The sequence below is a fragment of the Emys orbicularis genome, chromosome 19, assembly GCF_028017835.1.
Source record: "Emys orbicularis isolate rEmyOrb1 chromosome 19, rEmyOrb1.hap1, whole genome shotgun sequence".
NCBI classification, from domain to species: Eukaryota; Metazoa; Chordata; order Testudines; family Emydidae; genus Emys; species Emys orbicularis.
In genome coordinates, this window is record NC_088701.1 from 19,088,353 (window position 1) to 19,112,199 (window position 23,847).

The window sequence follows — 23,847 nt, forward strand, 5'->3', positions numbered from 1 at the left end:
TACGGCAAATGTTTTCATGTATATCCCATTCACTTGACATCTACTGCAATACCAAATGTGTAAGACTTAAGGAAGATGTAACACAACACGTCAGATCAAACTTGAGAGCTGCTCTCGGCCTCCCTGGGCCATTACTGGGTTCCCCCGCCTTTCTTTAAATATTCCCACTAAACCTGCCACAGACGAGAGGGAGCATGTGCCCAGAAGTCCCTTGCTCAGCACCATTACCTTGTAGAATTAGTGATTTCCCTTACAGAACTCTCACGGCTTCTGTGTTGTCTGCTCCTGTGATCAGTTTCAAGATTTTTTTTTTTTCCTTTTTAATTTTTTTTTATTTTTTTATTTTTTTTTTTGTATGAGGTAGCTTAAAACCAGGGAAGTTTGAGATTGGACCCTGAAACTTCCTTTATCTTGGTTTGGGGGGGGGGGAGGGGGGGAAAGTTAACAAACCGAGAAAGGGATGAAGGGAAAGCGTTAGAATGCTGGAACTTTCTATGGATAGAGACAGAAAATAAAACCTCAGATCAACTTGTACTTTCCAACAAAGTTTTTTTTTATATCAATTGATGTTAAAAAATACAGACTTGTTTTACAATAATAGCACCATTTTTGTTGTATTATACACAGTACTCCTGCTGACGATTTACACTGGGGGGGAGAAGGATTGGTTACTTGGGACATCCATTTTGTAAGGAGGGGCCTTCACACCTGCCAGTTAGATTCCCACCTCCGTCTGACCCAACAAGAGGTCTTACAGGAAGACAATAAATAAATAACACTGTGATTTTATTTCACGGTCTGCCCAGTGATGGCTTTAGAAATAGACAATAGTCCAAAATGTAAGCGTGTGGATGTATGGCAATTGGGGGATTGAGTCACCCATTCAGTGCAGAAGTCATACAAGTGATTGGAAAGTACTCAGGTCCTTGGGGTGGGTGGGGGGGGGGTTGGTTTGTTTTGGGTTTTATTAATGGAATTGGACTGGATTTTTTTTAAAAAATGTTTTTTTTTTCTTTTTACAAAAAGCAGACTGGCCCAATGTCAACGCCAAACTCCTGATCGGCTCCACCAATGTCCATAGGTGCAACATCAATGATGGGCAGGCGCGAGGTCTTCTGTGATCGGTATTCAATGACTGTTTTGCCCCATTTGCCAGTGTGTTTCTGGGGAGAGAGAGAATGAGACCAGGGATTACTAGATGCTGCAAACGGCATCAAAACTGGCCTCTTTGAAGAACAGATTCCCAGTCTGGGCTGGTTAAAATTTCACACCTGTGTTCTCAGGGGATGCCTACGCTATGGGGACTATCACCGCGCCAGCATAACCCCATTGTGTAGATTCCTCGATTCCATGGCCAGAAGGGACCATTGTGATCATAGGCGCTGACTTCCCCTCTGCCCCGTGGGTGCTCGACCTCCCCTTCCCACAGCCTCGCCCCTGCACTGCCCTCGCTCTGCCCCAATTCCACCTCCTTCCCCAAAGTCCCTGCCCTGCCTTTTCCAACCCTAGCCCCACTCCCTCCCTATCCCCATTCCACCCTCTTCCCCCAAGTCCCCAGCCTGCCTCTTCTCCAACTCCTCCCCTGAGCGCGCCGAGTCCCTGCTCCTCCCCCTCCCTCCCGGAAAGTCCAAAGTCCTGCCAAACAGCTGTTAGGCGGCAGGCAGGAAGCGCTGGGAGGGAGGGGGAGTAGCGGGGATGTGGCGCGCTCGGGGGGGGGGGGGGGGAGGCAAGGTGGGGGTGGGGGGAGCTTGGCTGCCGGTGGGTGCGGAGCACCTCCTAATTTTTCCCCATGGATGCGCCAGCCCTGCAGCACCCACGGAGTCGGTGCCTATGATTATAATGATCTGATCAGACCTCCTGTATAACAACACAGGCCCTAGAACTTCCCCCAATGTAATTCCTAGAGCAGATCTTCTAGAAAAACAGCCACTCTTGATTTAACAATTGTCCGTGATGGAGAATCCACCACAACCCTTGGTAAGTTGTTCCGGTGGTTAATTACCGTTACTGTTAAAAAGAGGTTTTATACTCACTATGGGAACAGCGCCTCCCCAGGTGCCAGTAGCTAGGTCGATGGAAGCATTATTCTGATTAGCTAGCTGCATCTACCCCGGGGGCTAGGTCAGCAAAGCTGCGGCACGCAGGAGTGTGGATTTTTCACACCCCAAGTGAGAGAGCTATGTCGACCTGCCTTTGAAGTGTAGGCCAGACCTCAGCATGGCACTGGGATAGTGCGAGATGCGCAGGGCTTGACACTCACAAAAGTTCACGGGAATAAACTTCAAGCGGCTTAGTTAAACTGCACTAATATCTGTGTGGACGCTTGGCTTCAGAATGAATTTGTTTGATCTTAATTCACTGTGGAAGCGAATTACTCCTCCTCTGACCACAGCAATCGACACTATAAAGGCGATACCGGCATAGGCTCCCGGTGTAGATCAGTTTACGCTGAGAGGAGGAGGAGTTCTGCCGGTGTGGGGGCACCACCTCCCTGAACAATGTTAGCTGTGCTGACAGAAGCCCTCTCTGTTGGTGTAGCTATGGCACTAGGGAGTGTTTTTTTACGCCCTGACTAATGCCAGTATACGTTTTAAGTGTAGACCAGGCCTATTACCCATGCTTTGCACAATGGGGCCCCAATCTCCAAGAGGGGCAATAGGTGCCATGAGGAAGGCCCATGTCAATCTCCCAGAAATTGAGGTGCACAAAATCACTGCTTTTGAAAATGCTGACCACCCAAAAAAAAACCCAAACCCGTGCTTCAGTTTCCCCATGAAATGGGGATAATGGCACCAGCTGACCAACCAGCCTAGCTCATTGTGAGGATTAATTAGCTCATGTCTATAGAGCACTTTGCAGATGCCCTGTTATATAAACCCTAAGCATCAGTAACTTCCATCAGCTTACCGTGCAGCCATCCACCAAGGCACTGTATGTGAATCTGCTGTTTCCCTCGGCTCTGATCTCGACGTCATTGGATCCCTGTATCAGGATGGCTTTCTTCAGGTTGCCGGAAGCCTCGTCCATGTAGGCAATGCTGTTCTTGCAGTGGTAGGTGATGTTCTGGGAGCCTTCGGTGGACAGGAGGCGCAGGAAGGTCATCTGGATGTTGGCAGTGTTAGGGGCCAGGTTGTCATCTCCATAGCTAAACTGGAAGGAGAGATCGAGATGGTTAGTGAGTCTGGGTAGCAATGGGCCTCGAATGTCAGCTAGGAAGGTAAAGGCAATCATGGAAGACAATCTTAAATATGACTTCTAAGACGTGTCTAAGACAACCTCATTTTCCACTGCCTTCCAAGTGTACTTGGGTACCTAACTTCCTTGGGCTCCTGTGAAAACCCCACATGGTTAAAAAAAATCAAGAGGAAATTCAGAAAGTTGGCATGAACTGCAGAATCATCACCCTCATCCCACTGTTAACATGTTCTAAATTTCGAAGGCACCCCAGATCTAAAGGCCTTTGTGCTAAACAAGACTAAAAACTAAGTGTGGAAAAGTCAAGGTGCTCTTGTTACTAATGAGATGGAAAAGGGTGTTTGGGTAGGGCACAGTTCATTATAATATATGAGGCTTGATAGTTCTCAGAAGAAGCCATAGAAAAGGGGGGGGGATAGCTCAGTGGTTTGAGCATTAGCCTACTAAACCCAGGGTTGTGAGTTCAATCCTTGAGGGGGCCACTTAGGGATCTGGGGCAAAATCAGTACTTGGTCCTGCTAGTGAAGGCAGGGGGCTGGACTCAATGACCCTTCAGGGTCCCTTCCAGTTCTAGGAGATAGGATATCTCCATATATTAAAAAAAAAAAAAAAAAAAAAAAAAGGCAACACTCAAGTACAGTAAAAAGTTTCTATAAAAAAATTCCCCATGATTACGATCTCAATAGCTAAGATGCCCTATTACCTCACTTGGATACAAAGCACCAGATTGTCAAAGGGATTTAGGTGCCTAGTACTATTGAAATACCTTTATTAATCTGGCCCTTCATGTTTTGCTACTACCTGGCATGCTAGAGATTGAGAAGAGATTCTAAGAATTCTTATTTCCTTTGCAGATTTCACTCCACTTATGACACATCCCCTCTTTCCCAGGGTCAGTATGTCTGTTTACATCAGTGTGTGTGAGACATATTGACTTTTCAGGAACATATCCAATTTTGTCCAGGTTTTTTTGGGGGGGAGGGGCTGGGGGGGGAAGAGCGTTGAAATTTTGATGAAAATTTCCATTGAGCTTAAATGACATCAACCAGCTTGAGTCTTGAGCCTGTATTTTCAACAATGACCAGTAATTCCAGGGGGATTTTGTGGGGCGCCCAACTTGAGACATCTTAAAGAAAGCTGATTTTCAGAGGGCGGTTGCTCAGTATTTCTTGAGAATCAGGCCTCTTTGGAGGGGTTTCAAGTGGAGCCCCCTAAAATCACCACTCACTTTGGAAAAATGTAGGTCCTACTAAATAAAATGTGAAGCTGGATATAGAGGTAAAGAAGGGCTCTCCCTTCGAATAGACAATAGATCTCTCATCCCACCCCTAAACTCAACTTCTCCCCCAAGAGAGGCCATTTGAAACATTAACCACAGGCACTTACGTGGAATCCACCATTGATGGTCTCTCCAAACCAGATATGCTTCTTCTCCTTGGTCTTGCTGGTCCACCAGTGCTTCTTGGGAATGCTGGAGGGGTTGGGATAGACGCATGTCTCACCAGTCTCCATGTTACAGAAAACCTTAATGGCATCCAAGGTACAGCCCTGGTTAGGGTCGATCCAGTAGTCACCTGCAATGGCGGAAACACACGGGAGGTTGGCGTCTTGATGAAACTAGGACTAATGGCCTTTTTTGGTTTCATTTTGAAACTCAGGAGAGAGGCGGAGGGCTGTGATAGCAGAGGATGGTGCAGGTCAGGAATGAGGTGCATCCACGTGAGGTGTTGGAGGGGAGCCCAGGGCTGGAATAGCAGGTGGGCAGTGCAATGGGAGAGAGACTTATGGGGGAGACCTCCAATGGAAGAGCAAGGGGGGGTGTGGGTTGGGACTGAGGGGCATCGGCAGAGCTGTGTGCGTGGGAAGCTGAGGGCTGGAATAGCAGGTCAGCAGTGAGGTGCATTGGCAGAGCAGTGGGTGGGGAGGTTTGCACAACCCCCTGTCCATACAATGCCCAAAGGGTCAGTATTGCCGAGGAGGCTGGCAGGGAGGGATTCAGAAGCCAAAATGCCTTGGTTCCCTCCTGGCTCTGTGGCCCCTGTAGCCCTTGTGTTGCAAGTGCCCGGCACTCACCACTCTTCCACTCGGGGTGGCAGAGTTTAAGGTCACGGCAGGTCCGGGCTGGGTTCTTCTTGGAGCCCTCGGGGCTGCGGATGCTTTCGATCTGGTTGTTGAGGGATTTCAGAGTGGCGTCGACCTCGACATCATGCTGGCGCAGGTCGCTAGAGGCCTGGTCAGCTCGCATGTAGCGCATAGGGTCAGGGCCTTTCTCAACCTGGCCCAAACCGGCGAAGGCTGACATGTCAATGCCGGGGCCTGGGGGCCCGGGAGGTCCAGGGGGTCCAGGGTTTCCAGGGGGACCCTGCAATGGGAGGGGAAAGAGATGATCCTTGTTTAGAACTCAGAGCCAATCTCCATGTTGCTGCTGTTCCCATTAGCACCTCCCTCTCATCACGTCCCCATGTCCCCCCATGGGGCCCAGCAAAGGGGAAGACGAGGCCACGTCGAGCTGATGAATGGATTTACCAGTCTCCCGGCTGCTTCTCTGCTAGGAGATTTAACTGGAAACAACAGCCAGCTGCTGAGGTTAGATTGGGGTGAGGGAGTCACTGTGGGGGTGGACTGAGGTGACAGAGCCACTCGGGGCGGGTCAGGGTAATGGTGCCACTGAGGGAGAGAGATGGTGGGGGAATGGTGTTGCTGGGTGCAGACTGGAGTGACAGAGCCCATTAGGATGATGGAACCAGTCGGAAATAGAGCCGCTTGGGGTGATAGAACTGGGGTGACGGAGTCACTTGGGGCAGATCAGGATGATGGAGCTGCTCAGGGTGGATTGCGGAGATGGAGCTACTTGCGGGAGATTAAGCTGATGGAGCAGGTCAGGGTGATGGAACCACTTTGTGTGGTTTAGGGTGATGGAGACACAGTACAACTGACTTCAGGGCATGTAAGGGTCCTGCAGCTGTACTTCACTGGGAAGGCCAAGCCTTCGGTAGCGTATGGGGCTACGAGCTGCCCCATTAGAGGAGAGGTTGGGGCAGGTATTTGTACCTGGTGGTATGGGCCCCTTTTGTGAGCCTGAAACACCAATTGCACCTCCTCCTCTCTCCACTGTTGAATGTCAGAGCTAACTTTGATTCCATTAGGAGTCTAGTTACAGGCTGCTGAGCTGAATTCACTTTGGGCCAATAGTGCACCAGCACCGGGGCTCCCCTACTATTAGGTGAAATCACTAAGAGCTGAAATCACAAAAGAGCTAAAGTTACTAGGAGCTGAGATCACTGAGTGCTGTGTTAACTAGTGGGGGAGCCTGAAGCTATAAAAATTTTGGGGAGGTTTAGGTTGGATATTAGGAAAAACTTTTTCACTAGGAGGGTGGTGAAGCACTGGAATGCGTTACCTAGGGAGGTGGTGGAGTCTCCTTCCTTGGAGGTTTTTAAGGCCCAGCTTGACAAAGCCCTGGCTGGGATGATTTAGTTGGGAATTGGTCCTGCTTTGAGCAGGGGGTTGGACTAGATGACCTCCTGAGGTCCCTTCCAACCCTGATATTCTCTGATTCTATCATTAGCCGGTGGGCTTCGAGTCCTTAAGGCCCAGGTTGCAAGGCTGCCATTTCTGCTGGGGCATGGTACTTACAGCAGGTCCGGTTTCACCACTACGACCGCGAGGACCTGGAGGACCAATCGGACCGGGCATGCCATTTGAACCATCTTTGCCAGAGGGACCAACAGGGCCTGGGGGACCCTAGAAAAGATTCACAAGGGGGGAGTTGAGAGCCAGGCCGTGAAAGAATCATGACGTAAAAAGACAACTGCAAGCTCTAAGGGCTCCGTGCGCTCATGAGGCAGGCAGGCTAATTCATAACGTAATGAATGGGGCACCTTGGACTTCCCTATCCATCCCTCTGCCACGGAGAACCCGACTGCATCTGCCTATGCTGCTAACGGAGACTGACCTTAGTGAAAATGCTAAGGAGAATCTCCACCAGCTGTTAGCACTATAGGGGCAGTGACCCACAGAGCAGCAATTCTCATTCCAATCAGCAAAGGTCACGTGTGTGTGTGTGTGTGTGTACACACAGCTCATGACCTTACATTGGAAGTACAGAGTTCTTTATCCAGGTTACTAAAATCTCTCTTGAATTTCCCCTCCTTGAAGCTGGAAAGGGGACTAAAACCCAATGTCCTTTTTGCCCATAATGCTGTTGATTTATTTTCTGCACTTTGCTCAGTTTGACTAAGTAAGTGACTAGGCCATTTCACCTGAACCTGCACTGTGCTTCTCCTCGGTCCATCCCCCGCTACCCTCCCGCACTCCGGGAACTGGACTTACCCTGGGACCAGAAGGACCAGAAGGACCAGTAGCACCTTGATCTCCAGATGTACCCTGAAGGGGGTGGAAACAGAACCACGCGGTCATATCTCAGCATCTGGACAGCTTCCCTCTGGGGGTGCGGAACCCTGGCCAGACGGGATTCTGGGTGGGCAAGAGCGGCCCTTACCCAAGGGGTATGTTGGGTGTCTCTGAGGCATGAGCAGCCCAATGCTGGGTGAGGCCTGGGCCAGCGGAGGGCCCCCTTTAGCCATGCCAAGAGAGGCTGTCAGCTTCTCGCCTGGCCCAAGGCTAGGAGCTGTATGCCACAGCAAGGCCAACATGGCGGGGTGGTGAGAAGTTCCATTTGAAGGTGGCCCAGTTGGGCCCAGAGCCCCCTGCGCTCCCCTCTCCCAACCCACTTCCCCCAGAGAATGGAGGAAAGGGGGGACTGGCTTTGTTTGACTCCAAAGGGAGCAGTTGGGGTGGGAGGGCTCTGGCCTTGGAGGTGGTGGGATAGGCCTTCAGTGAGACAGGCTGCCGAACCTTCCAGGACACACAGATGGCTGGGGCAATGGTAGGAGCAGGATTACGCTCATGGGGCCAAGGCAGGGACACAGCCCAGCGCCCCAGCATCTGTCCCGGTCAGATCAGCCCTAGCACGGCATGTTCTGTCCCGAGTTCTGCACCGCAAGCTCGGGCTGAGGATGAGGCTCTGACGCTGAAACTTACGGGGGGTCCAGGAAGACCCTGCAAACCAGTGAATCCTCGGTGACCCTTCAGACCCCTCTCACCAGCCTCTCCAGCTTCGCCCTTGTCACCGCGAGGACCTTGAGGACCCTGAGAGAGGTGAAAGAGAAGAGCTTTCAGCCTGGGCAGGAAAAGTCAAAGGGCAGGACGGGGTCCAGCCCAGCGGGCTCGGCACACTACATGGACACACAACACGCCGTAGGGTACGATCCAGCCCAGAGGGCCAGGCACGACGCATGCCAGAGTGCTGGGCACGAATCACAGACATGCCACACACTGCAGGGCATGGCACAGCCCAGAGTGCATCCCCTGCAGCTGGATGCAGTGCCAGTCTGTGCACCCCACAGGAGTTCCAGGTGGAAACCCCGTGCACTGACTCCCCAGGGTCATGCAGCAGTAGAAAAGCATATAGAACAAAAGGGAAAACTCCCTCTCACAGACATATATCAGCCAGATTTCCAGAGGTGCTGAGCAGCTGCAACTGACGTCAGTGGAAACAGTGGGTGCTCAGCCGCTCGGGGGAACCAGGCAGCGTATTCCTCATGAGGATGACTTACCGGCATGCCGCGTGCGCCTGCGGGGCCGGAGGGACCCATGGGGCCTTGAGCGCCCTGGAAAAAGACAAAGGTTGGTTATAGACGTCATAATAATCCTATGAACGAGTCATCCATGCCGAGAGGCTGCCTATTGTAACATTTGAAGGGTTGGTGTTGACTCCTAGTTTCCAAGACTAGAAGGGTCAACTGTGGTCATTTAGTCTGACCTCCTGTACAGCACAGGCCACAGGACTTACTCCCAAAAAATTCCAGAGAAGGCCTTGTAGAAAAATGCCCAATCTGGATTTCAAATTGCCAGCAACGGAGAATCCATCACGACCCTTGGTAACTTGTTCCCATGGTTAGTTACCCTCTGTTAAAAATATGCATCTTATTTCCAGCCTGGATTTGTCTAGCTTCAGCTTTCAGCCGTTGGATCGTGTTAGACCTTTCTCTGCTGGACTGAAGAGCCCAGTGTTAAATATTTGTTCCCAATGAAGCTACTTCTAGCCTGTGATCAAGTCACCCCTTAGCCGATTGAGTTCCTTGTCGCTGTCACTATACGGCAGGTTTTGTAATCCTTTTATCGTTCTCCTGGCTCTTCTCTGCACCCTCCCCAATTTATCAACATCCTTCTTGAATTGTGGCCACCAGAACTGGACACAGGATTCCAGCAGCGGTCACACCAGTGCCAAAACCAGAGGTGATATAACTTCCCTATTCCTACTTGAGAGTCCCCGGGTCACGCATCTAAGGATCACATTAGCCCTTTTGGGCGAGAACTTCAAAGCTTCCCAGGACATCTGCGTGTCCCATTAATTCCCATGGAAAAGTAATGTGAATTGGGCATCCATATGTGCCCAAGTGGCTTTGAACAGCTCAGCCAGGGCTGCAACCCTCTGAACAGCTGGCTGATGTCGATCATTTCACCTCCTTTTCTGCATGGGGCGATGGTGATTTTCTCCCATTTATTCGGTATCGGAAATTTTGCAAACAATTCTTGCTTCTGCAGCTGGTTTGAGAGCAGCTCCCAAGGAGGGCTCCAAACGTGCCGCTGGAGCGGTTTCAACTGGACACACCGACTGCCTGGTACTGATTCTGTTCCCTGATTGCACCAGCATCACTCTTGGAATCTGCCTTCTGCTGTGACTGCTCACAATTGGGAATTGGAAAGCCATTTTTTGGGCAGATTCTTCTGCTGAGGCAGGCTGTTCCACCCCCCGACAGCCCAGCCAGCAAAGCCATTTGCTGCAATAGTCAGACAGCAAGTGGAATAGAGGAAGCCATATAGGATGGCCAGGTCTCTGGGGCCGAAACCAACCCCATCAGCTCATCTGATCTCCACGCTTCATCCTAACAGCAAAGCCCTGGGTTCCACGGACTCAGTCGATTTCAATGTACAGCTTTCTGCTCTGGAGAAAATCACCACTGCTCTTGTACAAGCAAAATCAATAGTCAGCTAACTCTGAATGACACCTTTCAATACTCTTAAATCAGGGCACTGATGCTGAATGATCACATTGCCTCTTAATGGTCCTCTCACATACACTTAGAGCATTTCCTCTCGATGGTACTCCTGAATACTCAGGTCCCTTTCTATACTCTAGATGGTACTCTTGAATACTCAAATCCCTTCTGTACTTTGGATGGTACTCTCGATACTCAGGGCATTTACTGTACTCTGGATGGTACTCACGAGTACTCAGAGCCCTCGCTGTACTCTAGGTGGTACTCTTGAGTACTCAGGGCATTTACTGTACTCTAGATGGCACTCTTGAATACTCAAATCCCTTCTGTACTTTGGATGGTACTCTCGATACTCAGGGCATTTACTGTACTCTGGATGGTACTCACGAGTACTCAGAGCCCTCACTGTACTCTAGATGGCACTCTTGAATACTCAAATCCCTTCTTGTACTCTGGATGATACTCTTGAGTACTCATAGCCCTGACTGCACTCTACACAGTACTCATGAATACTCAGAGCTCTTACAGTACCCTGGGTAGTACTCTCAAATACCCAGAGCCTTTTCTGTACTCTGTCTGGTACGCTGACATTCCCCTTGTGAGGCCACTGACCCCTTGATGAGCTGCTGCCGTCTGGGCACTAAGGGACACTTACAGATTCTCCTCTGTCTCCCTGTTTGCCAGTTGGACCAACAGGACCCGGGGAGCCAGGAGGCCCGGGAGCACCAGGAGAACCGACAGCACCAGTCTCACCGCGATCACCCTGCCAGGAGACAAAGACACAGCCGTTAATGTCAACGTCTCTCCTCGCTGTGCCCCACGAGGGCGAGGTGTCACCTGGCGACGTCACTGTTCCCTCGCCTCCCTGGTTCCAGAGGTCACCTCTGACTTTGGTTCTGCTGGGGCAGGGGAGTGGCCAAGCACCATGGGAAGGTTTGGACAGGCCAGCGACCGCCTTTGTGGAGCATGACGCCCCCCACCGCTGTCCAGGTCTGCGCGAAGCAGCCTGACGGGGGCTCATTCAGCCACCGGCAAAGCACAAGCTCACTTCTATGCAAACACAGGAGCAAGCCGGCGTGCTAGGCAGCGGCTCCACCTGGGACCGCTCCCAGCAGCCGCTGCTGCCCAGAACATGGCATCCAGGGCAGGCCTGACCCTGCAGGGCACCATGAGCCCAATGCCTGCGGCCACACGAGAAGGGGATGAACCAACCTTCGCTGTTTCGCCGAGCACAGGAGCTTCATGGCACCCTATGAGACCCCCAAGCCCTGGGACCCTGCTGCTGGAGAACAGAGATGGGTGCAGGGTGCCCCAAGGACTGGGATAGAAACTCCTTTTGCCAAGCTCACCTTCACTCCAGCTGCCCCATCTCTGCCAGGGGGGCCATCAGATCCGGGGGTGCCCTGGGAATGAGAAGAGGAGGAGAAGGTGATTCCTTGGAGGCCACCCAGGGAGTTCTGCCTGGGGAAGTGGGTAGGATGTGTGCAGACCTGGGCAAAGGAGCTGGCCGCACAGGCAACTGGTGAAACAAAGCTTCCCGTGCAAGGCTCCTGTGAGTTCTAGAACTGGAGAACTAGGAACTGGGCTGTCCCAGGGCAGCTGGAACTAGTGAGGCCACGTTCCTGGCCCTCCTCTGGGGAAGCGGGATCTGGGTTACACCCGGGAAAGGGGACCTTAACGCTGAATTTCCTGGTTTATCTATGTTGAATTGTTTTAAACGACTCTGTCCAAAAAAGGTTCTTTTGGTTTAAATTCCCTCTGATCTCAAATTGTCTTTCTTATCCATCTAATCCATGAGTTCTTGACTTGGACATCATGAGCATGTCCGGCCATCACCATGGGAATGGGATGAGGCCGAAGGCTGAGAAGTGCCACCCATGGCTGATTCACACCCAGCCTTGTGGCTCTTAGAATTTGGCTGTGGAAACGCGTCTCCCTTTGTTTCCAGGCCGTTAACACTCCCAGCCGGTTTTGTTGCTTACCTCGCGCCCAGGTTCACCAGAGGGACCAGTCAGACCTGGGGGACCCACAGGACCAGGTGGCCCTCGGTCGCCGGCACCTCCAGGGGCTCCTTGTTTGCCAGGCTCACCCTAACGCAAAGAGACAAGAACGGAAACAATCCAAGTGAGCTGATCCCCGTGCAGTACACGGGCTGTTTCTACATAGTCACTTTCCAGACAATTAGCCCCCGGTCAGGGTCATAAGATACTTTCCATCATAAAGCCCAAACCTGACCCCACGACCTTCTGACCCAACTCAACAAGAGTCTTTCCATTGACTCTGGATCAGGCCTGAGCATCCTTCCTGCCTAAAAGTTGCCGCGAGGCTCCCCTGGTGGAGCAGAATGGTTTTACCTCAGGCTGGCCACTTATGAAATAGGCCACGTAAGCTAATGGCCGGCATTGCCCTTCCAATGGAGTGTCTCACTTGTGTTGGCCATTGCGCATCTCACGCCATGGACTCCAAAGTTGCTGCATTCGATAGGCCTTGAGGAGCCACTGTTTGCAAAGCAACAGATTCGTTCATGAAAATCATCCGCTTTTGGCTGAACATTTTGAATTGTTCTCGAATGCCCGAAAACCTTGTCAGCTGAAAATGTTCAGTTCTAGTTTTTTTCCTTGAAAACTCAACATTTTCAGTGGGGAAGCAACTGGCTTCCACACTGCCTCTAATAGTGAGCGATGACGGGTGGGCAACTGAATTTAATATAGGTCAGACCCTGAGGGGTGCTGACCATTGCCTGGGACATGCTAACTCCCTCCAATGGCTTCTCGAGAGGCAGCGCCTCCCCGATCGGATCCTATGGACAAAAGTAATGTGCGGGTGCTATGTGAAATCTCAGTGAAGAATACAGGGCAGATTCTCCATTGATCGGCACCTTGTGTCATCAACAACATCCAGGCAAGCTGGGTGCAAATCATAGAATATCAGGGTTGAAAGGGACCTCAGGAGGTCATCTAGTCCAACCCCCTGCTCAAAGCAGGACCAATCCCCAACTAAATCATCCCAGCCAGGGCTTTGTCAAGCCTGACCTTAAAAACCTCTAAGGACGGAGATTCCACCACCTCCCTAGGTAACCCATTCCAGTGCTTCACCACCCTCCTAGTGAAACAAAGTGTAACTGTTCTGAGTTAGCAGTGTGTTGCACGGGTGTTAGTGACAGCACAAGGTGCCGGGCGATGGGGAATAGGGGCCTATAACATTAGTGATGATCCCCGTGCACCTAAAAGCCGGTGAGGTTTAGAAGTGCTGTGAACGGAAGCGCTTCCCGGTCTTAAAATATACACGTGCTGTAAACCCAGTCCAAGAGCACTTCTGGCTCCGTGACACGCACAATATCGAGGCGCTGACAAACGCATATAGGGTGAAATTCAGCACAAGGTCTAGAGACCAGTCCAGTCACTCACAAGCCCTGCAGTGGGATGTAAGTGGTGCAAAAATGTTGTGTGGTCCCTCTGCACCAGGGTGAATTTCCTCCACGGCACGTTTTTTCATTGGCCGCCTTCCCTGGGGCTTATCCCAGACTTGAATCTCCGTGATTCATAATGGGGAGGGGATGCAGGGCAGAGTTAAGGATATTTGTGGGACTTTAACGCTCAATTTCCTGGTTTCTCGATGTTGAATTGTTTTAAACGACACTGTCCAAAAAAGGGTCTTTTGGTTTAAATTCCCTCTGATCTCAAATTGTCTTTCTTATCCATCTAATCCAGAGGTGGGCAAACTGTGGCCCGCGGGCCACATCCAGCCCGCGGGACCATCCTGCCCAGCCCTTGAGCTCCCAGCCAGGGAGGCTAGCCCTGGCCCCTTCCCAGCTGTCCCCCCACCCCCGCAGCCTCAGCTCACTGTGCCTCCAGCACTCTGGTTGGCGGGGCAGCGAGCTCCTGCCAGGCAGCGCGGCTGCGAGAGCCGCCGACCTGCCCCAGTGCTCTAGACTGCGCGGCGGCGTGGCTGGCTCCAGCCGGGCGGCGCGGCTCCCAGTCTGCCAGTCCTGGTGCTCTGAGCGGCATGGTAAGGGGGCAGAGGGGTTGGATAAGGGGCAGGGGGACCCGGGGGGGCAGTCAGGGGATAGGGAGCAGGGGGCAGTGGGATGGGGTGGAGCTTCAGTGGGGGGGGGGCGTCAGGGGACGGGGAATGGGGGGGGTTGGATAGGTGTGGGAGTCATGGGAGTTCTGTCGGGGGTGGGGGTGTGGATAGGGGTCAGGGCAGTCAGGGGACAGAGAGTGGGGGGGTTGGATAGGGGGTGGGGTCCCGGAGGGGTGGTTAGGGGCGGGGGGTCCTGGGAGGGGGCGGTCAGGGGACAAGGAGCGGGGGGAGGGGGGGAATTGGATGGGTTGGGGGTTCTGAGGGGGGCAGTCAGGGGGCAGGAAGTGGGAGGGGGCGGATAGGGGGTGGGGGCCAGGCTGTTTAGGGAGGCACAGCCTTCCCTACCCGGCCCTCCATACAGTTTCAGAACCCCGATGTGGCCCTCAGGCCAAAAAGATTGCCCACCCCGATCTAATCCATGGGTTCTCGACTTGGGCATCATGAGTGTGCTCAGGGGTGTCATGCTCGACCTCCCTTTCTTTATGGCTAGATAGAAGAGATGTCTCACAGCATTATCTGTCGTCACAAGGGCTCTGCCTGAGCCGGGTGCCCTGCAGAACAGGCTCGCTGCAGGTTTACAGGAAACAAATTAACGCTGAACTCCCGATACCCACCCAGGCGTTAAAGTCCCTATCACAAACCACAGCCCATCACAGAGATCCGAGGCAAACATCTCTGAGGTTAGACCCCTGAGGGAGCCAGGTTACTTGGGTTAAGGCAGGCACAGCTTCCCTGTCCTGGCTTCGCCCAGAACTGGCCCATAGTAGACACAACCACCCCTTTTATTATGGCCTGCTGGGCCCTGATTGGCCTCCGCCTGCTTCTTGCCCTTCTAGGGGCTGGAGCAGCAACTCTTGCTGGTTTTGCCAGCAACTGATCATGAGAGGCCTCTCTAGGCAACCCCTGGAGGACTGAACTCGCTGCTCTTCCCTTCCAGCAGGACACCTTTTTAGTGCAGGGTGCACCAGGGGGCAGCACATGCCTGGGATGTACCTTCACAGGCTCCCAGTAAGGAAAGAGCCCAGAACCACGGATCTGCTCCGACCCTCTCACGTAAGCTCTCTCGGCTCATTCCACCTCTGCAGAGAAACAAGCTGTGCAAAGCCACTTCAGCTATAGGGCACAAGGGACTTTGTGAGCTGGGTTTGCACAGTCTGGCTTTGACTTCGCAAGGTCAATTTACTTACGGAGGGACCCGGCAGCCCCGGGAAACCTCTCTCACCACGCTGGCCGGGAAGACCGACAATACCTCGCTGGCCTGCCAAACCTTGAGGACCAGGTGGCCCATCGGCACCCTGGAAAAGACAGAGGCAGGAGGTAAAATCCAGCAGAGGCTGCACTAGGTAGTAACTATTGTGGAGTCAAAGACAAGGCAACGTGCACGTGAAAACTTACAGGTGGGCCATCTTCCCCGGACTCGCCCTTCTCACCAGGGGCACCGGCAGGGCCTTGGAGACCAGGGTCACCAGAACGGCCCGGTGGGCCCCCATCACCACGAGCACCCTTGGGACCGTCTTTGCCAGAAGCACCTGGTGGGCCAGCTGGGCCTGGGTTACCCTAGAAGAGAAGTACAAGGATTTGGTGAGAATGGGGGAAATTCCTCTACTCTGGTGCAAAGGCAAATAAGTGATTCTGTCTTCTAATTAATCGATGTAGGGCAGTTAGGTGCCATAGGCCATCCGAGTCCCAGAGAATCCTTCTCCGTGTAAAGACTCACCAGCTCCTGCACCTTCCCCTCCCATCTCATCACAACAGCCAACCATCTCAAAGTGAGGTCAATCCATCTCCGAAGCAAAGGACACCAGTCTAATTCAGACTTGGCAATTGGTTTCCTTATCAGACAAACACTCGTGGTGTCCTGTCATCTAGGAGAGACTCTCCAGCTGTCTAGAGCACAAAGTACCAGGGACCCTCATCGGGTCACAGCAGAAATTTGATTTGGGGGAAATAAAAGCCCCCAAAGTTACTGAAAACTACGAAAGGGCGGGAACTCCCTGGTTCATCTGTTAGAAATGTGGGGAAGCTCTTTTGGTTGGTCGCGCCATTCTTTGTTCTCCTCTTTGGAGCAACGTGCCGGAGTGGTAATAAACCAGGAACACGGGGACAGTCAGCCTAGGTCAGATCAGTGGGTCCATCCAGCTCAGTCTCCTTTCTCCTGCAGTGACCAGTGCCACCATCTTCAGAGGAGGGGGCAGGAAACCCTGCAGTAGGTCACGAGGGACAAACCTGCCCCAGGGAATGGACCATCTAACTCTCCCATGGACAGAGGGTGGCTTATGCCCCATCTCCCTTCCAAAAGGGGGTTCCAAGGTGGAACCGACACTGGATGTTCATGAACTTACGTTAGGGCCGGGAGGGCCGACACGTCCTGCAGCGCCAGGAAATCCGGTGGCTCCCTGGATAAGGAGGGGAGAAACAGAAGGGTAAGCAGAGCATCCCAGTCCTTGCCCTTCCTGGAGAGAGGGGTGCGGTTCCCCACCGTTAACAGGTCCGAGCCAGAAGGGTGGATTTGTCCCAGAGAGGGGCGGAGTGCATGGAGTATGGGGCTGGGGGAAAGCACCCGTTCAGTGTGTTGGTGCAAATGACTGGCCAGCTGGGCCCGGGAGGGCGAGTCCTTCAAGCAGACTGAGTGCTTAACCCTGCCGGATACTTGGGGAGAGCAGCAGTCCAGGCAAGGCCTTCGCCGTCACCCAGGGCTGAACATTCCAGCATGATTCGAACTCAAGGGGTGCAGCAAAGTCCCCTGGTTCGTGGGTTGGCAGGGATCTGGGTCCCACACCTTAGAGCAACGAGCAAAGCCCACTAGCCCGCTGGCAGGCAGGAGCCTGTAGGGCATAGTGTGAATACAGCCCCCCGTTTCACTGGGCCCATTCCGAAATCGTCCCGGTGACGAGGAGGGGGCGTTCTGCCTCCTGGCCTGCAATTCACTGAAACGCACAAGGGGGACGGAGCCCATTCGGCAGCCATCGCCCTGGCCTGGGCTGTGATTGTCTCTGCTTCCCTGCCACCTTGCTCAGCCCGTGCCTGGCAGGCCAATACAGGCCCAACCAGAACCCCCTGCATAGCCCTCGGGCGGGAGCCGGGCTGGGCTCTGGTACTTGGTGCCCATCTCCAAGGGGTCGAAGGACCTGGGTGGTACTTACAGGGGGTCCCTGCGCACCTCGAGCTCCCTTAGGACCAGTCACACCAGTGGGACCCTAAGAAGGAAAAAGAAGCAGGTTAGATCCCGAATGGACCCCAGGAAATCAGCCCGTGGTCTTGGCAAAGGGACTGGTCCTTTGTTCCAATGGGCGGGTATTTGTCTTACAGCTGAAGATGAGTAGCAGCCAGACTCGCCCTCTGACCCCGACGTTCTCTAGCGAGCCCCCCCCCCCTTTGTCCTCGCGGTGCCTTCCTTCCTGCACCCAGCTCTGTCCCCTCTGGCGGTGGTTTAGATGGCTGGGGTGTAGCTGGCTGCAGCCGTATGTCCCCTAGAGGGCGCCCTTCACAGCTGGGGCATTTCATGATGGTCTCCCCCATCAGAGGGGAGGCAAAGAGGGAAATTGACCTGGATCAAACATCCCTAGGGACCATGTACAATGGGGAAGGGGGTCCTTGCTTGTGGGGGTGCGCAGCAGAGGGTACTCAGGTAAGAGGGTATTTTCCAGCCCCCTCAAGCTCCCAGATGGCTTCATGGCTGCAATGAAACTGCCGTCCTTGCTCCCTGGTGTGAGTGCGCCTCGGAATAGGGCCCTGCCACTGCAGAGAGGGGCGACCCTCTGGCAGGAATCCGGCCTCCTCTTTCCTGGGCCGGTTCTGGGGGTTTATTCCCAGACCCCGGGGCCTTGGCAGGCTCCCCCACGACAGGTAAAATCGGGGTGAGGGATTGCTGGGGATCAGCCGTTTCAAAGCCTGTGGCTCAGATCCCTCAGCTGGGACAAACCAGTACCCAGATCCTAGGTTCTGACCCGTTGCAAATGGCCAGAGTATTTTCAAAGCAAAGCACAGTCCTTTCTTGGGCTCCTTTTCCCCGAGGACGGTTCATCTCTGGCCAGCCCCCATTCTCCCAGGCTGCCTTCCCAGTGGGCTCATGCGGGGAGGAGCAGGACTTTGCTTTACCAACCTGTGGGCCAGGAGCACCGGAAGAACCCTGTGGACCCGGGGCCCCAGCGTCTCCCTTCTGGCCAGATTCTCCTTGTTCACCTTTAGCGCCGGGTTGGCCGTCAGCGCCCTGCATGAGGAAGGGAAGAAAAAACACCAGGGTGAGACATGACCTCCCCGCGAGACGGGTGCCCGGTGCCGTGCATGTGGCACCGTCATCACTACGGAACATGGATATCGAGGGGCGGGATAGAGAGGGAACCTGGACAACAAGGATCAGCAAACACGGCTGTACTCACGGGAGGTCCAGCAAATCCAGCAGGGCCGGGGGCTCCAGGCTCGCCACGGTCACCCTGAAAGGGAAAGGACTGGGGTTAAATAGGGGGCCCGGGCAGGAAACACCCCAACCTGGACAGCAAGCTCTACGGGGCAGGAGGCATCTTTGTGCTTCCATGTCTGTATAGCACCTAGCACCATGGTTCTCAACCTTGTCCATCTGGGAACACCCCCCCAGGAGCCTCTCCCATCCAGCTGGGACCCCACCCCTATGTAGTAGGGTGGTCTTGACCTCTTGACACCTGTTTGTGAGCCCCACGCACTGGGGTCACGACCCCCCCGGCCTAGCATAATGGTCGGGGTCTCTGGCGGCTATCCCCATCAATCAGAGCAATGTTGGCAAGAATGGGGAAGCTGGTGAATTCCCCGGGGGTGGTCTCTGAATTGAGGGGCACAGACCCCCCCCCCCAAGGGGCTCAGACCCATTGTGTGAATCAAGGTCTGGGGACCTAGGGTTGTTGGCATCACACTTACCGGGGCGCCGCGGGCACCGGCAGCACCAGATGGGCCTGGGGGACCCGATTCACCCTAGACAGGGAGAAAGAAGGAGGAGATGTGAGAGCAGTCGGAGAGATATGGCTGGCCAGAGGCTGTAGATAACCTGGGATTCTGCCCCTCCTGCTTCCACAGCCCACTCCCCTCCCTATGGTCTTTCCAGACCCCAAAGCCCTGCCCAGATCTCAAGCTCCACCCACAGCCTGAGCTTCCTCTCAAGCCCCTCCTCCAGCTCCAAGACACGCCCATGCTCCCAAAGCCACTCCCCCAGCCCCCTCCGGTCACCCGTTCCCCCATATCCCTCCCACACTCCAACCTGAGGACTCCCCCACCCCACCCCCCAGCACAAAGTTCTCCCCACGGCACCAGGGTTGCCATATTTCTGATTGCAGAAAACCGAACACACTTGCCCCGCCCCTTCTCCAAGGCCCCGCCTCCCGCTCACTCCCTCCCCCCATCGCTCACTTTCCCCCACACAGGCTCACTTTCGCCGGGCTCGGGCAGGGGGTTGGGGTGCGAGAGGGGTGAGGGCTTCGGCTGGGGGTGTGGGCTCTGGGGTGGGGCCAGGGATGAGGGGTTTGGGGTGTGGGAGGGGGCTCAGGGGTGAGGCAGGGGGTTGCGGTGTGGGGGGGGTGAGGGCTCCAGCTGGGGGTGCAGGGGTTCTGGGATGGGGCCAGGATGAGGGGGTTGGGGTGCAGGAGGGGGCTCAGGGCTAGGGCCAAGGGGTTGGGCTGCAGGGGGAAGTGAGGTGGGGTGACAGCTCCGCCTGGGGGTGCGGGCTCTGGGGTGGGGCTGGGGATGAGGGCTTTCACATGCAGGAGGTGGCTCTAGGCTGGGGGGTGGGGCCGAGGGGTTCGGAGTGTGGGCTCCAGGCGGCACTTACCTCAGGTGGCTCCCGGAAGCAGCCAGCATGTCTAGCTCCTAGACGAAGGCACCAGGCCGCTCTGCGCGCTGCCCCTGCCCGCAGGCACCACCTCTGCAACTCCCAATGGCCGCGCTTCCTGGCCAATGGAAGCTGCGGAGCCGGTGCTTGGGGTGGGGGCAGCGCGTGGAGCCACCTGGCCACGCCTCTGCCTAGGGGCCACAGGGACACATTGCCATTTCTGGGAGCCGCATGGAGCCAGGTAGGGACGGGAACCTGCCTGCCCCACTGCGCCGCTGACCGGAGCCGCCAGGCTCCCTTTTCAACCAGGCGTTCTAGTCGAAAACCAGATGCCTGGCAACCCTACATGGCACTGGCTCGGCTTGTGCCCTGAAGCCCCGCCCACATGCCAAGGCCCCTCCCACAGCCCAGTGACCCTCCCTGCTGGGTCATGGCTCTTGCAGTATCTCTGGATCCGGTGGCCTGATCTATGTACACCTGGAGGGAGTCACTGAGGAGCACAGACACTGAGAGGCTGGGAAATCCATGGGGTCTGAGCTGTGAATGTTGCTCTTGACCCCTCCCCCCATTTCACTGAGCCCCACTGCCCACAGCCAGGCGTCATGCAGAGTTCCTGGGTTCTTACCTTCTCGCCGTTGGGGCCAGAAGGGCCAGGGGGACCGATCGGACCTGTCAAACCCTGGGGGAGGGAAGAGGGAGAGGAGGGTGAGCAGATGGCAGTGAAGAGCAGCTGCTGCCTGTGTGTGCCGGGCAGAGCCCAGTGTGGGGCTGGGTTAGTGTCAGAGACTGAGCCCAGACCTTCTGGGTTCGTCGGCTTCTCTGCAGCACCGAGCTCCACGCCTCAGAACCCCGGGGATCGGTTTTAAACCAGCAAGGGAGTAATAACAACCCTCTGCCTGCTACAGCCTGGAAAACACCACTACAGCCTGAATGCTACCCAGCTACAGCTCTGCCTGACAGCTATGCAGCTACAACTGTGCTAGGCTGATACATGGCTACAGCCTAACTCCTACCCTGCTACAGCTCTCTGCCTGCTATGCTGCTCCAGCCTGTCTGCAGCTACAGCTCTGCCTGACTGCTACCGCCTGACTCCTAAAGTGCTCCAGCTCTCTGCTTGCTATGTGGCTACAGCTCCGCCTGACTGCTACAGCCTGACTCCTACACTGCTCCAGCTCTCTGCGTGCTATGTGACTACAGCTCTGCTTGACTGCTACAGCCTGACTCCTACACTGCTCCAGCTCTCTGCGTGCTATGTGACTACAGCTCCGCCTGACTGCTACAGCCTGACTCCTACACTGCTCCAGCTCTCTGCGTGCTATGTGACTACAGCTCCGCCTGACTGCTACAGCCTGACTCCTACACTGCTCCAGCTCTCTGCGTGCTATGTGACTACAGCTCTGCTTGACTGCTACAGCCTGACTCCTACACTGCTCCAGCTCTCTGCGTGCTATGTGACTACAGCTCTGCTTGACTGCTACACCCTGACTCCTACACTGCTCCAGCTCTCTGCGTGCTATGTGACTACAGCTCCGCCTGACTGCTACAGCCTGACTCCTACACTGCTCCAGCTCTCTGCGTGCTATGTGACTACAGCTCTGCTTGACTGCTACACCCTGACTCCTACACTGCTCCAGCTCTCTGCGTGCTATGTGACTACAGCTCTGCTTGACTGCTACCCAGCTACAGCTCTCTGCCAGCTATGCTACTACAGCCTGACTCCTACACTGCTCCAGCTCTCTGCGTGCTATGTGGCTACAGCTCCGCCTGACTGCTACAGCCTGACTCCTACACTGCTCCAGCTCTCTGCGTGCTATGTGACTACAGCTCTGCTTGACTGCTACAGCCTGACTCCTACACTGCTCCAGCTCTCTGCGTGCTATGTGACTACAGCTCTGCTTGACTGCTACCGCCTGACTCCTACACTGCTCCAGCTCTCTGCGTGCTATGTGGCTACAGCTCTGCCTGACTGCTACCCAGCTACAGCTCTCTGCCAGCTATGCTACTACAGCCTGACTCCTACACTGCTACAGCTCTGTGTGACTGCTACAGCTCTCTGCCTGCTACCCGGCTACTGCCTGCCTCCCTGCAACACTGCTACAACTCTACCTGACTGCTACAGCTCCCTGACAATTTCTACACTGCTGCTACTCTGCCTGACCAGTAGGGCTTTCTGGCGGCTACACCATGACAGCTTGTTCCCTGACTGCTGTAGTGCTCTGCCTGGTCTCCGCGCAGTCGCAGCTCTCTGCCTGACCTTTATGCTACCCTCCATCATGTGTCCCCAGTGTCAGCTGCTCGTGTAGCTAGACAGGCAGACGGCTGGGATGTTGCATGTTAACTCAGTCCCCGTGACAATCTGAGCAAGTGATGCCTTCCCCTCTACTTACTCTTCCGCCGTCCTTGCCGGGAGCGCCTTCTGGGCCTTTCTCACCGATATCACCCTGTGGGAGGAGATCAGAGAGAAGTTACCGCCCAGCCGCCAGTACCACTGAACCATCCCAGGGCAACCATGGACCATGAGCCCCTCCCCCACCCCATCAGCTCAGAGAGGGCAGCAAAGAGATCCCAGGATCCAAGGGATCCCAGAGATAGATCAAGAACCAATGGGGGCTTGGAGTGCTTGATTGGCAGATGGTCTTTCATCTGCTGCAGGGGATAGAAATGCTTAGAGTCAGGGACCACAGATCATCTAGCCTGATCTCCCGCGTGTTACAGGCCACCCATAGCATCCGGCACCCAACAACCGAAAGTAGACCCAGGTATCACAGCCCACAGGGGACCCAGCTATTGCATGCCACAGGTTGGGGGTAGGTGGCACCAATGCCCCTGCAATGGCCAGAAATTGCTTAGAGCTTCCAAAGCTCTGATGGAAGCAGCTGATCTTGTGTCCTCCAGCCCATGGGTCTGAACTCTCTGCATTAAGGTCGACATCCCCAAGGCCAAATATATTCAGTGCCGGGCAGGTTCCCCTTCCCATATCCCCCCAGCTGGCCCCTTCTTTGCAGGAACGTGGCGAGATCCCGTAGCTCCACTGAAGTCAATGGGGCCAGCTCCCAGCGTCTATAAATCAGCATCACCACATTGAAATCATTACGTGGAATCCAGCCCTGCGTGTGCACCTGTCTGCCCTGTGCAATGCCTGACCCCTGAAGTCCAGGGGAAGGCGCAACTTACCCTGTCTCCCTTTGGTCCGGAAATACCAGCTGCTCCCCTCTCACCAGGCATCCCCTGCAGACCGGGGGGACCTTGGGCACCAGTAGGGCCGGATGGACCAGTCGCACCCTAGAACGGAGGAACACAGCGAGGTCACTGGGTGATGCAGACGGGGCAGGATTGGCCACGCCTACTTCCCGTGCACTGAGCTGCACTAGGATAGCAATCAAGTCAGCCTGACTTGCTCTGCCCTGGTGGAACGTTCTCCCAACGGACAGACCGGATGCTTCTGGGGCCCAGCCCTTTGGGGCCTTTTTAACCATGATGCCCACAAAGCCTGCAGCTGCTAAGGTCAGTTTTCCTGCCCCCCTCCCAGGGCAATGGCTCAGCCTGGCGATCGGTACGATGCCACCCCGGGTGGGGCTTGAACCGTGGCCCTCTAGAGCAGAAAGCCTGAACCTCGCATGCCAGAGCTAAAGGACCGGCTCTCTTACCCCGGATGCAGCAGCAAGGACCGAATCCTTTTCCATGCTCCAGCTACTAGAGAGAGACAAAGGG

General features: G+C 54.7%; 1 protein-coding gene across 3 annotated transcripts in view; it reads right to left on the reverse strand.

Annotated features, from left to right (window-relative positions):
* Positions 1–1,016: 1,016 nt before the first annotated feature.
* COL2A1 (collagen type II alpha 1 chain) overlaps positions 1,017–23,847 on the reverse strand; it is a 64,952-nt gene continuing 42,121 nt past the window's right edge. For all 3 annotated transcript variants that reach the window (XM_065419333.1, XM_065419331.1, XM_065419334.1), the window contains 21 exons: positions 23,311–23,418; positions 22,524–22,577; positions 20,762–20,815; positions 19,233–19,286; positions 18,722–18,775; positions 18,445–18,552; positions 17,486–17,539; positions 16,685–16,738; positions 15,738–15,899; positions 15,530–15,637; positions 12,242–12,349; positions 11,609–11,662; positions 10,915–11,022; positions 8,814–8,867; positions 8,239–8,346; positions 7,528–7,581; positions 6,832–6,939; positions 5,269–5,557; positions 4,582–4,769; positions 2,908–3,150; positions 1,017–1,163 (listed from right to left, as the gene is read on the reverse strand). In XM_065419333.1, coding sequence (XP_065275405.1) covers positions 1,017–1,163; positions 2,908–3,150; positions 4,582–4,769; positions 5,269–5,557; positions 6,832–6,939; positions 7,528–7,581; positions 8,239–8,346; positions 8,814–8,867; positions 10,915–11,022; positions 11,609–11,662; positions 12,242–12,349; positions 15,530–15,637; positions 15,738–15,899; positions 16,685–16,738; positions 17,486–17,539; positions 18,445–18,552; positions 18,722–18,775; positions 19,233–19,286; positions 20,762–20,815; positions 22,524–22,577; positions 23,311–23,418 — 2,271 coding nt within the window. The remainder of the gene's footprint in view (positions 1,164–2,907; positions 3,151–4,581; positions 4,770–5,268; positions 5,558–6,831; positions 6,940–7,527; positions 7,582–8,238; positions 8,347–8,813; positions 8,868–10,914; positions 11,023–11,608; positions 11,663–12,241; positions 12,350–15,529; positions 15,638–15,737; positions 15,900–16,684; positions 16,739–17,485; positions 17,540–18,444; positions 18,553–18,721; positions 18,776–19,232; positions 19,287–20,761; positions 20,816–22,523; positions 22,578–23,310; positions 23,419–23,847) is intronic.